At 40.1% G+C, this 16,292-nt stretch overlaps 2 protein-coding genes across 8 annotated transcripts in view; one reads left to right on the top strand and one right to left on the bottom strand.

Annotated features, from left to right (window-relative positions):
• obscnb (obscurin, cytoskeletal calmodulin and titin-interacting RhoGEF b) overlaps positions 1-3,219 on the top strand; it is an 821,414-nt gene extending 818,195 nt beyond the window's left edge. Inside the window, exon 124 of the mRNA XM_060825732.1 lies at positions 2,417-3,219. Coding sequence (XP_060681715.1) covers positions 2,417-2,594 — 178 coding nt within the window. The 3' untranslated portion in view covers positions 2,595-3,219. The remainder of the gene's footprint in view (positions 1-2,416) is intronic.
• Positions 3,220-6,129: 2,910 nt separating this feature from the next.
• LOC132816156 (guanylate kinase-like) overlaps positions 6,130-16,292 on the bottom strand; it is a 50,893-nt gene continuing 40,730 nt past the window's right edge. For 5 of the 7 annotated variants that reach the window (XM_060825633.1, XM_060825630.1, XM_060825635.1 and 2 more), the window contains 3 exons: positions 12,416-12,500; positions 11,513-11,598; positions 6,133-6,712 (listed from right to left, as the gene is read on the bottom strand). In XM_060825633.1, the coding sequence (XP_060681616.1) occupies positions 6,680-6,712; positions 11,513-11,598; positions 12,416-12,500 (204 nt within the window). In that variant the 3' untranslated portion in view covers positions 6,133-6,679. Of the gene's footprint in view, positions 6,713-11,501; positions 11,599-12,415; positions 12,501-16,292 lie in introns of all 7 variants that reach the window. The other 2 variants (XM_060825631.1, XM_060825632.1) reach the window with 2 other exon arrangements.

The following is a 16,292-nucleotide window of genomic DNA, read 5'->3' on the forward strand; positions in this document are numbered from 1 at the left end:
GTTGGGGTTCCACCAGGGCCATTCACCAACTGACCTCATCACAGCCGAGCAAAACTGGCATCAGTAGGAATCTGGGGAACACGCTCCGGTGTTTGGGTCATAGCTGGCACATAGAAAGCTGGTTGTGGATGTTGGAGGTCAGTCATCTCAGGATAATATCTGGAGGGGGCTCCTCAGAGCAGATTTTTAAAAAGTTAACCTGTTCAGATATGTCACGAGAAACCTTTGAAGTAGGTGTTTCATGAAGCCAGGCCTTTGTGGCCAGGAGTCAGGGCCACTACCATTGTGCCACAAGAGCTCTGAGGGTTGCTCAGAGTCATGTCCGCAGCCCAACCATCTTCAGCTGCTTCAAATTACCTTCCCTCCATAAAGTCAGAAGTAGAATTGTTCACTGATGATTGTACTATGTTCAGCACCATTCGCAACTCCTCAGATACTGAAGTGGTCGGTTCAAATACAAGATGATCAGGACAATATCCAGACTTCGGCTGAAAAGAGGCAAAGATAACTCTAATTTCAAAGCTAATATTGATCTTGCTTAGTTCACCTCTTGTGCAGCAATTACCTTGTATATCTCACTCTGTCTAAGCTCCCTATGATCTTATGTCCTTGTTTGCTATGATCTGCCTGTACTGCTCTCAAGACAAAACATTTCACTGTACTTAGGTACATGTGATAACAATAAATCAAACTAGCAATAACAACCACATAAATGCCCAGCAATGATCATCTTAAATAATCTAACCGCCACACCTTGAATTCAATGATGTTATCATCACTAAATTCCCCACTATCATAATCCTGTGGATTACCATTGACCAGGAACTGATCTGGACTCATCATGAAAATACAAGGCTGTGAGAGCAGGCCAGAAGTTAGGAATTTAGTGGCAATTACTCACCACCTGTTTCCCAAAGCCTGTCTACTGTCGACAAGGCACAAGTCAGGAGTGTAACGGAATACTCTTCACCTGCCTGGATAGGTGCAGCTCCAACAATTCAGAAGGTTGACACCATCCAGGACAAACCAGCATGTTTGACTGGCACAACATCTACAAGCATTCAGTCACCCAACTACTGACACTCAAAAGCAGCAATGTGTACTAACAACAAAATGTGTTGCAGAAACTTGCTAAAGAACCTTTGACAGGACATTCCAAACCCACAGCCACGTCCATCTGGAAAGATAGGGCCACAGATAGATGGGAACATCACAAACATGTTTCCCTCCAAGCCACTCAACCATCCTGATTTGGAATATGTCACCATGTCAAAATCCTGAAATTCCTTCCCTAAAAGGTATTTTGTGTGGCTATCTACAGCAACAGTTCAAGAAAGCAGCTCAGCCTCTCAAGAGCAACTAGAGATAAATGCTGCCCTAGCCAGTGATGCTCATGTTCCATCAGTGAATTTAGAAAAAAATGGACCTTCCTCCCCACCTCCTCCCTTGCACCATCCACTTAAAATCCTCTCTGCAGCTCTACGTTTATGACTTGCTAACTAAATCAAAACTACAGTACTTCCTTCCTCAAAGGATGTGACTGGCTCCTGAAACAAACACATTGCTGATGTGCTTGCTGAGAATCACACTGGTGTCCACCAGGTCCACCATTCTTAAATTGTAACACATCACCTGCTCTGATGTCTTTATCAGAGTTTGATTAATCAGAATTTCAAGTTTAAAAATGTCATTCAGATGTAAGCTGTAGTTTTATCAGGTAATTTAACTAGTTAAATTATAAACTTAATGTATAACTTATATTTGCCCTAAACCAGTTTAAAATACTGCATCCATACAACATTTACAAGGCATCTGGATGGGTACAACAGGAAAGGTTTAGAGGGATATGGGCCAAATGGGACTAGATTAATTTAGGATATCCAGTTGGCATGGACACGTTGAACTGAAGGGTCTGTTTCTGTGCTGTACATCTCTTATGACTCTATGAATAGAATATAAAATGCACCTGCCTGGTCACCTAATTAATGCCTTTGAACATGCAACAGCTACGGAAGGTTGAAAAAAAATAAAATGTGAATCAAATTAGCTGATAATGGCTCAGAGACAAGATATACAATCAGTTTGGATCCTTGATACAAATTAAGTTAATCTTAGATCTCAGTTAGGGCAGAAATTGATCATGCTCTTGAGTAAAACTTCCTCTGCTGTTAGTACATATTTATTAAGAATTATAAAAGTAATTATTAGGCTCATTTGTGAGGTCTTCCACAGGTGAATGGTCTGACTGTAGTGACTATCATAAGGGCTGCTGAAACAAGCCAGTAGATACCAGTGCTGAAGCTTGGGAATTGGAGTAATTTAAAGTCTTTTTTAAAATCTATGAGGCGCTCTAACACTGCTTGTATATCATGGCATGTGAGACAATTACATTTTTCTTCCATATGGTATGTTACAGGGGAAGGCCATGTGCCTCAGAATGTCGTTCATTCCCATGGTTACAAGACTATTCACAAATGAACCCAAGACATTCGATGATTTTCTTTCAAACAACAAAGCTCAGAAATTATCTAAAACAACGTGAGAAACGGAGGATGCTTCTAAGTACAAAGCATGAGGTGCTCATGTTTCAGTGATAGTGAAACAAGAAAGAGATTGAATATCCAGAATATCTTTAATTGATCTGTTTTTAATTTGCAAAGTTAGAGAGGCTATGCCATGAAGGAAAATTAGTTTGCAAGCCATAACTTGTTTTCCCAATCTTGAATCAGTACGCATTTAAACAATTTGGTCAGCAGTCTTCGTGCACGAGACAGAAGTTGATCCAATAATGAGTGGTAAAAATTTAAATATATCAAACATTAACTTCAGTTGTAGCATAAGAAATGAAGTTTTTTTTTGCATTAGCATATATTATAGGAGCCTCTCACCACTTCCCTTCCTTTGCTGAACATATCCGAATACTGATCGTTCACCATGAAGCAGCATGTGAGCAAGAAGAGGTGGGCTCTTGTGGGATAGTAAAGAAACAAATCTAATTATTGTGTTTGCTATGTTGGAACAGATAGAAGCACATATCAAAAATGCACTGTAGTGAACCAACAGAGAAAAACTAAATGTTCAACATCATTTGAGGAAATATGTTCCACTAAAGCTTGGATAAACAAATTCACTGCAAACATGTATATAATTTCTGAAATTTCAATTTTTTCAAAAATATTAAATTTTTATATTACTGGACTAGTGTTTCAGAGGTTGAAGTAATGCAAATTCTAGTTTTACCATAGCAGTTTGAGAAGTTGAATTCCCTTTTAAAAAAAAAACCTAGTTTATAAAAAAAAGTGGTGTCAGTAATTTTGAACTATCACTGATGTTGTTCAGGGAGGAAAACCCACTCTAAGTCCTGTCCCATACCAAAATATTAACACTCAAAATGGCAGGCAGATGGACTAATTTGGTTTGGGATCATGGTCAGCATGGACTGGTTGCATGGAAGTATCCGTTATTTTCCAGGCTGCACGACTACTCTAAAACTTAATTGGCCTGACAGAATCTGTGGAGAGGAGAAAGTGAGGTCTGCAGATGCTGGAGATCAGAGCTGAAAATGTGTTGCTGGAAAAGTGCAGCAGGTCAGGCAGCATCCAAGGAACAGGAGATTCAACGTTTCGAGCATAAGCCTTCAGATTCCTGAAGAAGGGCTTATGCCCGAAATGTTGAATCTCCTGCTCCTTGAATGCTGCCTGACCTGCTGCACTTTTCCAGCAACACATTTTCAGAATCTGTGGAGACTCAAAAACAATTTATGTTTCAAGGTCAATATGTATGTCCTTTGGAACTAACTCTTAACTAATCTTTGCCAGCAGCTCAAGATGTACGACTTCAGTGCAATATAGCAATGATGCCCAAATCTTGAAAATGAATATGCAGGTCAAATTTCAATATCCAAAGAAACAGCCTGTCATATTTAACACCCTATGCATGTTGTAGTGTTCACTTCCTGCTTTCAACAATGATTTGTAGAAGGACCTACCCTACAAATATAATGTATAGGTTAGAATCAACAAAGGATGGAGCTGACAAATTGCTTCCATTCTCAAACAATGAAAACGGCCATGCTAATTAGTTCCCCAGTCATTCTAACGTATTTGATTAACTACTGCATAGCTATCAACATATCCTAGCAATTAAATTAGAAGCCTTGTGAAAGCAAAATAGTTTAAAATTTAGAAGTATTGATTATATTACATACACTGGTAAATGTAGACAATCAAAAGGCCTAAATTTTCAAATTCAGCCACATTATCAAATTCCACACTTTCGGGTTGGCAGAGGGGTTTCTGCATTAATATTGCAGTCTCAATTTTAGTATGTGACCGACTACTGTAATTGAGTTATTGTTCTGATTTGATGCCTTGCTCAACTTTTATTAATTTTCCAAAGATAAATTCTTTTAAGATTCATGCCGCTGCTGTTTTTCTTGGAATTACAAATTTAAATGTGGAGTTACTTTGTGGAACCAAAAGAGAAAATGCTGGAAAATCTCAGCAGGTCTGGCAGCATCTGTTAGGAGAGAAAAGAGCTGATGTTTCGAGTCTAACTGACCCTTCGTCAAAGCTGACAAAAGGTCAGTTAGATTTGAAACATCAGCCCTTTTCTCCCCTTACAGATGCTGCCAGACCTGCTGAGATTTTCCAGCATTTTCTCTTTTGGTTTCAGATTCCAGCATCCGCAGTAATTTGCTTTTACTTTGTGGATATCTGGCTGCCAAGATCCAGACATGTTTAAGTAGAACAGAAACAAAAGCAGCTAGCAGTTTGAGTGTCTTATTCTAGTTAAGAATATTTTAAATACAAATCTATAAACTGCATGGAAGTCAATATTGTAAGTATGTATGTATCTTATTCTTTCAATAAATTTTGCTGTTTACAAATTGATTTAAAATTACTTAATTTGCGAAAGCTGTTTCTGGACAATCACAACAGTAGAGAAATGTTAGCAATTTCATCTTGACCATGACAATTGTCAAACTGTTGAAGATTTTCCTCTTAGGGGTGGCACAGTGGCTAGCACTGCTCCTTCACAGCGTCCCTGGGACCCAGGTTTGATTCCAGCCTTGAGTGATTGGATACAGTTTGTACATTCTCCCTGGATGGGATACTGTTCACAGGGTCAGTGCAGACCCGATAGGCCAAATAGCCTCTTCTCTGTACTGTAGGGATTCTATGATTCTGCGCTCAGGACAGACACAGGAATGCCAAATTTCAAAGGCAGCAACATACATACAAAAAGGTGCTGACTGGTTGGGAAGTAAATGATGAAGAATTCACCGGGGAATTATAATTCCCAATTCATCTAATTCAGAAGTTCTTATCCTTTCAGATATGTTCCTACTCCCTGCTGAGGACTGACCGAAACATATGGCACATATAGGCTTGCAAGAGCTATCCAAAAACAATGTTAGATATTATGCTTCAAGTTTTGCAAGTATCGTCAATATCTACCTATTGCAAACAACTAAAAAGACATACTATTTAGTCTGATCTGCCAATCATATTTGTCACATACATATAGCGCCAAAATTCATTACTGGCAGAGAGAGCATGCACAGGCCAGTTGTTTGATCATGAAGGATTCATTTGTCCTTGCTAACCCTTGGACTATTTGTCTTCCCTGTCTGTCAGGTTAAAGGCAAGAAGTGCTCCTCCTGCTGACATTTTCGTTTTAGGCTCCAAACTTGTTACCTAAATATATGATGCATAGTGTCAAACAATAACCTAAATTTGGTATCTGGAAAATTTCATCGTGTAGATTCTAGAACTTATTTGTTCCACGTGAGGATTATTAGAACTGACCCATAACTTCCCTTGTTCATTCTGATGCTTTTCTCTTGATGGCAAAAATATTGATCTTTACTTCAAATTTTGACTATACCTCAAGTACAAATTATGAAATGCTGTTATATCTGCATTCAAGGATTGCCTGCTTCAGCTTTTATTGAAATGCAAATCTACAAACGATCTTCACGTTCCATACCTGAAATTTTGATTGTTCATATACAATCTGCCGTAGATGCTCTTTGGCCAGTAGATTTCTTTCATAACTGTTGTCACTGCCCTAACAGTCTTAGCTATAAAATAAGCACAGCACTCCATCTTTTCTCATTAGTTTTATTTAATCCCAAAGACAGTTGTAAATAGTCATCTAATTTTGCTTGATGGGAGAACTCAAAAAATGACATATCTCTTCAACAAAATAATTCTTCTCTTTCTACTTCAATACAGTAATTATGTTCATGGTCTATTCACAATTACTTACATTACAAATACAACAGTTCTAGTAACTTGTGTTCAGAGAGTCTCTATTCTGTTGATGGTATAACGATATCTAGTATATACACTTTAAAAAAAACACTAGCTATAAAAGTTGAACAATTCCTTCCTGCAAAGCGTTACAGAAAGAAAGTTGATTATAATGAGCAACATGCCAGCGTTTTGCTTATATTAAAAAAGTATTCCTATTATTCATAAAACATCCCAAGGACAATAGACACTGGCAAAAAATGGAATGCCAGTTCAACAACAGCTAACAAACAAAAATAAAAGAGCACACCAAGATATTCAATACATACATTGGTATTATGGAAATTTTTATTCTTCCCACTTAGTATATATTGAGGGAATATAATGTTAACATTTTTGAGTGGGATGGAGTTTGGAATAGTTCAGTTCTGCAAAGCTCTCACCCTTTGGATTTCCTATAATAAAACACAAGATAAAGCAAGTTTTTTTTAAATGTCAAAAAAGTGAGACATAACTCAAAGCACAATCTATTTTTATTGATCTGAACTGCTTTTCGGGTTTCTACATGTCTTTTCAGAGGAATAGTTTGGTGGTTTTTGGGTTCAGGTGATACTTTGCAGTGCTGAGGGCTGTTGCATGTTGCTTTTGGGATGTTGTTAACAATCCCAAGACACTGTTCAAAGAGGTGAAGGCTCTCGAAGTGTCCTGGCAAGTTTTCTTACCAAAAAGTGTAATAGCTGGTTCTTAATCTAGAACATAGAAAGATACAGCGCAGTACAGGCCCTTCGGCCCTCGATGTTGCGCCGACCGAATCCTACCTAACCTACACTAGCCCAATAACTTCCAAATGCCTATCCAATGCCCGCTTAAGTGACCATAAAGAAGGAGAGTTCACCACTGCTACTGGCAGGGCATTCCATGAACTCTCAACCCGCTGTGTAAAGAATCTACCCCTAACATCTGTCCTATACCTACCACCCCTTAATTTAAAGCTGTGTCCCCTAGTAACACCTGACTCCATTAGCGGTAAAAGGTTCTCAGTGTCGACCCTATCTAAACCCCTAATCATCTTATACACCTCTATCAAATCTCCCCTAAACCTTCTCTTCTCCAATGAGAACAGCCCCAAGTGCCTCAGCCTTTCCTCATAAGATTTTCCTACCATTCCAGGCAACATCCTGGTAAACCTCCTCTGCACTCGTTCCAATGCCTCCACATCCTTCCTATAGTATGGCGACCAAAACTGCACACAATACTCCAGATGAGGCCGCACCAGAGTCTTATACAGTTGCAACATGACCTCAGGACTCCGGAACTCAATTCCTCTACCAATAAAGCCCAGTACACCATATGCCTTCCTCACAGCACTATTTACCTGGGTGGCAACTTTCAGAGATCTGTGTACATGGACACCAAGATCCCTCTGCTCATCCACAGTACCAAGTAGCCTACCATTAGCCCAGTAATCCATCTTCTTGTTACTCCTACCAAAGTGAATGACTTCATACTTAGCTACATTGAATTCCATTTGCCACATTTCTGCCCAGCTCTGCAACTTATCTATATCCCGCTGTAACCTACCACTTCCTTCCTCACTATCCACAACTCCACCGACTTTTGTGTCATCCGCAAACTTGCTTACCCAGCTTTCAAGCCCTTCCTCTAGATCATTTATAAAGATAACAAAAAGCAATGGTCCCAAAACAGATCCTTGTGGTACACCGCTAGTAACTGCACTCCAAGATGAACATAGTCCATCAACTACTACCCTCTGTCTCCTTCCAGCCAGCCAATTCCTAATCCAAACCTCTAATGTATCCTCAATGCCATACCTCCGTAGTTTTAGCATTAGCCTACCATGGGGAACCTTATCGAACGCCTTACTAAAATTCATATACACAACATCTACTGCTTTACCCTCGTCCACGTCCTTAGTCACCTTCTCAAAGAACTCAATAAGGTTTGTGAGGCACGACCTGCCCTTCACAAAACCATGCTGGCTATCCTTGATCACGTTATTCCTATCCAGATGTTCATAAATCTTATCCCTTACCATTCTCTCTAAGACTTTGCCCACCACTGAAGTCAGACTCACTGGCCTATAGTTACTAGGGCTATGCCTACTCCCTTTCTTGAACAAGGGGACCACATTCGCTATCCTCCAGTCCTCTGGTACTATTCCCGTTGACAATGACGACATAAAAATCCAGGCCAATGGCTCTGCTATCTCCTCCCTAGCTTCCCATAGGATCCTAGGGTAAATGCCATCAGGCCCAGGAGACTTATCTATTTTCATCCTCTCCAATATTCCCAGAACATCTTCCCTGCATATTTCCAGGCCATCCATTCTAATCATTTGTGACTCCATATTCACATCAGCAACAGTGTCCTGTTCGTGAGTGAATACTGATGAAAAGTATTGATTTAGTGTCTCTCCAATCTCCTCCGCCTCCACACACAACTTCCCACTACTGTCCTTGACTGGACCGATACCTACCCTAGTCATCCTTTTATTCCTGACATACCTATAGAAAGCCTTTGGGTTTTCCCTAATCCTACCAGCTAAAGACTTTTCATGTCCCCTTCTCGCTTCTCTTAGCTCTCTCTTTAGATCCTTCCTGGCTACCTTATAACTCTCTATCGCCCCAACTGAACCTTCACGCCTCATCTTTACATATGCCGCCTTCTTCCCTTTCACAAGGGATTCCAATTCCTTACTAAACCACGGCTGCCTCACAAGGCCCTTTACACCATGCCTGACTGGTACATACTTATCGAGGACACGTAGTAGCTGCTCCTTGAACAATCCCCACATCTCATTAGTGTTCTTCTCTTGAAGCCTGTTTTTCCAATCCACACATCCTAAGTCATGCCTCACTGCATCATAATTTCCCTGCCCCCAGCTATAACTCTTGCCCTGCGGCACACACTTATCCCTCTCCATCAATAAAGTAAAAGTCACCGAGTTGTGGTCACTGTCCCCGAAGTGCTCACCTACTTCCAAGTCTAACACCTGGCCTGGTTCATTACCTAGAACCAAATCCAGTATAGCCTCACCTCTTGTTGGCCTGTCTACATATTGTGTCAGGAAACCCTCCTGCACACATTGGACAAACACCGACCCATCTAATGAACTCGAGCTATAGCTCTCCCAGTCAATATCTGGGAAGTTAAAGTCCCCCATAACAACCACCCTGCTACCTTCACTCTTTTCCTGAATCATCCTCGCAATATTATCCTCTACTTCTCTCGGACTATTAGGAGGCCTGTAGAAAACACCTAACAGGGTGACCTCACCTTTCCTATTTCTAACCTCAGCCCAAACTACCTCAGATGGCAAGTCCTCTTCCATCGTCCATTCCACTGCTGTAATACTATCTTTGACAAGTAATGCCACACCTCCCCCTTTTTTACCCCCATGTCTGATCCTACTAAAACATTTAAACCCTGGAACCTGCAACAGCCATTCTTGTCCCTGTTCTACCCACGTCTCTGTAATGGCCACAACATCAAAGTCCCAGGTACCAACCCACGCTGCAAGTTCACCTACCTTATTTCTTATACTTCTGGCATTGAAGTATACACACTTCAATCCACCCTTCTGTTTACAGGCACCCTCCTTCGAGATCGCTGCATTATTCATAACCTCCCTACACTCAAGGTCCTGTACCCTAAAAAGTACATGACTTTGGAATCTTACAGTTCTCCTCCTGGTGCTGTTCCTTCTCTTAGTGATTGTAGTACTACAAAATTTTCAGATACTTAGAAATATTCAGTATTAAGTTTATTAACCAGCACTTTCAAGGCTAAACAAATAATTTAACATTACATTGGAATACTTTGCACACTACAGAGTTTGTAAAATGTTTTGCCTTCTGGAAGATTTTACCTGTGATAACTGTATGCTGGCCAGCCTTAGTAATGTGTTAAATTACCGGGGAAAGGTGATTCTTTCTTAAAAAGAGGGAAGCTGTTTTCAAGAAGATTATGCTAGGGATGGAATAGCTGAGGTGCTCCTGTTACTCAAAAGGAGGGGTGGATCTCTTTGACGAGGTGCTTAAAGTTATAATCTGAAACATTCATTCTTGGTATTTATTGCTGTTTCTCTGCTCTGAAAAGACATGTATAAACTGATAGGATGAGCCATCGACTGAGGCAATCCAGTATACATTCAGAAAAGATGAAATGAGAACAGGTAACAAATTGAAGGAAAGCAATTTAGAATTTAAACTCATTATGGAAAGTGGGGTGATGAAAAATCCATTTCCAGTGGGGAGAGCGTATTGAAATTGTGCTGTAATACTCAGATGACAAGCAACAGGAGTTCAACTGGGACAACACTATTATAGGACAAGCCTAACAGAACAGCCAGGGAATTCCTAGAGGCCTGGCACTCATCCACAGATTCAATCAATAAGCACATCGACCTGGACCCAAAATACCGGCCACTGCAGTGGCCAGCTGGAACTGACAAGCGGAAGCAGCAGATACTAATCACTGTAAATGCCGGAGGAAACATCACAGAAGCACTTCACAGGAGGCTCCCAAGCACTGAGGATGTCACCTAGACAGGGGACGAAACGTCTGCAACGTCCCAGCTCGGCAAACAGAACCACAACAACGAGCACCCGAGCTATAGATCTTCTCCCAAACTTTAATCTTTCTTACTTTTTGGAACGAACTGATCCTGCATCTTCTGCATTATACACAGAAATATCCGCCCATGTTTCTCCACTGTCATCCCTGCTAAGATATTGCACCATTGAACTTTGTCCAGCACCTCCCTCACAGCTCCATAGTTCCTTTTATTCAACAGAAATATTGTCACTTCCGATTGTACCCTCTCCCTCTCAAATTGCAGATTGAAGCTTATTGTAGTATTGTCACTACTTCACAATGGCTCCTTCACTTCGAGGTCCCTGATCAATTCTGGTTCGTTGCACAATACCAGATCCAGAATTGCCTTCTCCCTGGTAGGGTCCAGGACCAGCTGTTCTAAGAATCCATCTCGAAGGCACTCCACAAAGTCTCTTTTTTGAGGTCCAATACCATCCTGATTCTCCCAATCTACCTGCATGTTGAAATCCCCCGTAACAACCGGAGGAGTGATCATCCAGTTGATTTTACAGCAAACTATTTTGTTCTCATCAGTGTAAAATGGCCACACGTTAGAACCAGCAAAAAGGTTTAGTATACTATTAGATCAGTGCTCTCACTAAAGATAAAATGTGCAGGCTGATTCACCTTTAGCTTACCTCACTAAGAACCGATCTCAACCGAATATAGGTATCTTCTAAAACATCATTAATTAGTACTTCATCAAATATACCAGGCTCCTTACCTGCAGGACAAAGATTTATCACAGACATGTTTCATTGAATTGATCATTCTAACTCCATCCAAATTTATTTCTATTTCAAAAAAATCTCAGCTATACGCTTGCCTGTGCTTTGAATTTATTCACTGTTGGAATATTGCGTGCAATTATGGTCTCCTTCCTATCGAAAAGATGTTGTGAAACTTCAAAGGGTTCAGAAAAGATTTACAAGGATGTTGCCAGGGCTGGAGGATTTGAGCTATGGGGAGAGGCTGAACAAACTGAAGCAGTTTTCCCTCGAGCGTCAGAGGCTGAGGGATGACCTTATAGAGGTTTACAAAATTATGAGGGGCATGGATAGAATAAACAGACACAGTCTTTTCCCTAGGGTCGGGGAGTCCAGAACTACAGGGCATAGGTTTAGGGTGAGAGGGGAAAGATATAGAAGAGATCCAAGGGGCAACGTTTTCATGCAGAGGGTGGTACGTGTATGGAATAGGCTGCCAGAGGAAGTGGTGGAGGCTGGTACAATTACAACATTTAAAAGACATCTGGATGTGTATATGAATAGGAAGGGTTTGGAGGGATATGGGCCGGGTGTTGGCAGGTGGGACTAGATTGGGTTGGGATATCTGGTTGGCATGGACAGGTTGGACTGAAGGGTCTGTTTCCATGCTGCACATCTCTATGACTCTATTCAAATATAGGTACATGATAATATGCATTTTAACTATACCCAGTATTCTACACTGTTACTGCTACACGCCACCATCATAAATAGGAAGTTTTACTGGTACAAAATACAGTTAGAACATCAGCAAATATTTGTTCAAATACTTACTGAATTCCATGTCCAATTTTGCTGCTGCCAACCTCTTTTGCAAACTTTCCTCAGTTTCAGTTTTTCTCTGTCTCAGTCGTTGTTCCTAAAAATGGATTTTGTAGATTAAGTTAACTTTAAAAGTTCCAACCGAATTTAATTCAATACAGGTTTACTCCAACAAATAGCTTAAAAATAAATTGTAATGTCAAAGTTACTGGAGACCTCAGTGACGTATTTAACTTGGAAATTCTACAAATGACAAATTGGCCGGTATCGGCGTTTGGCCGAAAGCCTTGTATACAATGGCATTTAAAGTGCTCAGCTAAATACTTTAAATGTCTTAAGATTCGCGCCACTCTCGGGCAAAACAAATGGAACTTTGAAGGTAAGGCCCCTTATACAGCAACAAAGTCATATTTGTGTTGAACCCCAGGAGGTGGGGAGAGATATTAAATAAATATTTCACGTCAATTTTTACGGTGTAGAAAGAAAGGGAGACTACACAACACAAAGAAATTTTGATGTTTAACAGTTCACATTACAGAAGAGGAAGTTCAGGTGGTCTTAGAGAATATAAAGATGGATGAAGCTCTGGGACCTGATCTAATGTAACCCAGAATGAAAAAATGAAAAGGGAGGAAAGAGAGGCCCTTTGCATAAATATTTGTATCATCGATAACTATGGGCGAGGTGTCTGATGACTGGAGGGTGGCTAATGTTGTACCTTTGTTTAGAAAGGTTGTAAGGAGAAATCAGGGAACTATAGACCGAGTTTGATTTCAGTTGTGGGTAAATTGTTAGAGCTGATTATAAAAAAATAGAATGTATAGACATTTAGAGAGACAAAAATTGATTAGGGATAGTCAGCACGGTTTTGTGTAAGGAAAATCGTATCCCACAAACTTTTTTAAGGAAGTTACCAAAAAGATTGATGAGGGCAGAGCGGTAGACGGTGTTTACTTGGACTTTCATAAAGTCTCCAACAAGGTTCTGCATGTAGAATAATGAGTTAGGTCACAAAGAATCAGGGTGAGATTGCCAGTTGGATAATTGGCTTAGCAGCAGGAAACAGTGGTGGTGGAGAGTTGCGTTTTGGACTGGAGGCCTGTCACCAGTGATCAGTTCTAGGTCCTCTTTTGCTTGTTATTTACATAAATCATTTGGGTGAGAATATAGAAGGCATGATTAGTAAGCTTGTGGACAACACCAAAATTGGTGGCATAGTAGACAGTGAAGAAGGTTTTCTTAGATTACAAAGGGATCTTGATCAAATGGGTCAATGAGTTGAAAAACAGCAGATGGAATTCAATCTGGATAAACGCGAGTACTAGCACAACAAATAAGGGTAGGGCTTATACAATTAATGGTAGGGCCTTTGGCAGTGTTGTGGAACAGAGGAACCAAAGAGTTCAGGAACATAATTCTTTGGAGTTTATGACACATATAGATGGGGTGGTTAAAAAGGCATGAAGGCAAGCGTGCCAAATGGCCTTCATGCTCAGTCGTTTGATTATAGGAGTTGGGAAGTCAAATTGAGATGGTACAAGATATTAGTGAGGCGTCTTCTGGAATACTGCATCCAGTTCTGCTGTAGGAAGGATATTATTAAGCTAGAGATCATTGAGGATAGCAGAACCCATACACAAAGTGGTTAAGGTACTGAATACAAGAACAAGGAGGTTATGATGGAGGCATCTAGAATGTTAGGCCACAGCTTAAGTACTGTGAGCAGTTCAGGTTGCCACACTATAGGAAGGATGTGATTGCACTAGAGAGGGTGAAGAGATTTGCCATGTTGTCATTAAGACTGGAGCGATTCAGCTATGAAGAAAGACTAAATGGGCTGGGATTGTTTTCTTTAGAGCAGAGAATGCTGAGGGGAATCTCTTTGGAGGTGTCCAATGTTTGAGGGGCATAGACAGAACAGATTGGGAGAAATGTTTCCCATCAGTATAAAGAGTTAGTCAATTGCTCTTCAAAAGACTCAGCGCAGACTTGACAGGCCTAGAGACTGCACTGTGTATAGGAATAGTCTGACTTTACACAGTTGTAAGTGGGAAGTCTCAGCCCTTCATGTCTGTACTAGCTTTTAAAGATTCAATGAATGAATTCCAATTTTCTGTTATTTATCCATAGCCCAGTATTCTGCTGTCCCCGCCAACTCCATTCTAACAGCTTTTATTGAATCTGTTTCAAGTGTGTTTAGAAGCTGTGTACGCCCTATTATAAGCATGCTTCTTGCACTTAACACTTGTTCTGAATTCAGCACTGAATGACATTTAAAAACACTTACATCAGCAATCACTTAAAATTCCTGTCTCCCTAGAAAAGACTGGAAAAATTGTATTTCTGACAATGTGAAGGGGGTACAGTTATTTATAGTGATAAATACAAATGTTTTCTCTTACCACTTAATAATAACATTACAATTTTCTCAAAACACACCTAATATTTTGTACTGCAAATAAAGAGAGAGAATATTGCTTGGGGATGGAAGTTAACTTTAACCTAGTGAATCCAAATGTGAACCGGATGTTAAACAAAGAAAGAGAAAATGTTACAATTACATGAAGGGGAAAAGCAGGCTGTCAAGAACAAGGTTGGCTGATTTAAGACTGAAAGTGGGAATATTGTCAATGACTCTTGAGAAATAGCGGATGTTGAATAGCTACTTTGCCTCAGTATTTGCAGAAGAAAAGGCAGTAGCTTATCCAAAATCCCAAAGAAATTAATCATGTATTGAGAATGAGGACTTAACCAAATTAATGCAATAAAGCATCAGTAATGAGGAAATTAATGGAATCAAAGAATAACAAATCCCCAGGACCTGACTGCTCCCATCCATGGGTGTTAAAGTAGAGGAGCAGACTAAAGAAACTCTAACTATAATTTTTCTGAGTTCCTCAGATACAGGAGTCATCCCACTGGATTGGAAAATTCCACATGCGACTTTGCTTTTTAAAGAACAGTGAAAGAGGAAAACCAAGGAATTAAAGATCAGTTAGTAGAACACTTTTGGTGGAGAAATTGTTGGAGTCTATAATCGATGGGGCAACTGAACACTTTGAAAATTTTCAGTTAAATCAGGGAGAGCCAGCACAGATTAAAGACAGGTAGGTCATGCCTGACGAACTCATTAAATTGTTTAAAGAGGTGACTAATGTAGTGGACAAGGGAATGTCTATGATGCTCTTATATGGACTTCCAGAGGCATCTAATAAAGTTCCATAAAGGAGACTGTTAATAGAAGCCCATGGCATTGATGGCAAAGTGGCAGAGTGTCAGGTGACAGAAAGTACTGATATTTCACAGGTACTTAAATTAGCAGAGAGTGACCAGTGGTATCTCACAATGATTTGTGTTAGGAGCTCAATTATTCACATTATTTATAAATGACTTGAATAACGATACAGAAAGTCATATATCCAAATTTGCTAATTACACAAAGTTAGGTAGCATCATAGTGTTTATGCTATCGTCTGCACTGTCTAAGTGAATGGGCAAAGTTAGCAATAGGATATCGATTTTGAACTGAGAAAGGATAGATCAGGCTATTTTATAGAGAGTGTGAAGTTAAATACATTAGAAGTTCAAAGAGACTTGAAGGTTCAAGTGCAGAGATTTTTAAAATGTCACAAACAGGTGCAGAACATAAACAAGAAAGCTAAGAAAGGTTGGTCTTTATATCTAGAGGACTAGAGTACAAGGATGCAGAACTCATACTGCAATTACACAGAACTCTGGTTAGCTCCCACTTGAAGTGAGTGTAGATTGGGCACCTGAGGAAGGATAGGTTGGCCTTGGAAGGAGTACAATGTAGCTTAAAGAATAATGCCTGGATTTCAGGAGTTAAGGCATGAGGAGAGATTATACAAATTAGGCCTATTTTCTGAAA

Source organism: Hemiscyllium ocellatum, chromosome 5, assembly GCF_020745735.1.
Source record: "Hemiscyllium ocellatum isolate sHemOce1 chromosome 5, sHemOce1.pat.X.cur, whole genome shotgun sequence".
Taxonomy (NCBI): domain Eukaryota; kingdom Metazoa; phylum Chordata; class Chondrichthyes; order Orectolobiformes; family Hemiscylliidae; genus Hemiscyllium; species Hemiscyllium ocellatum.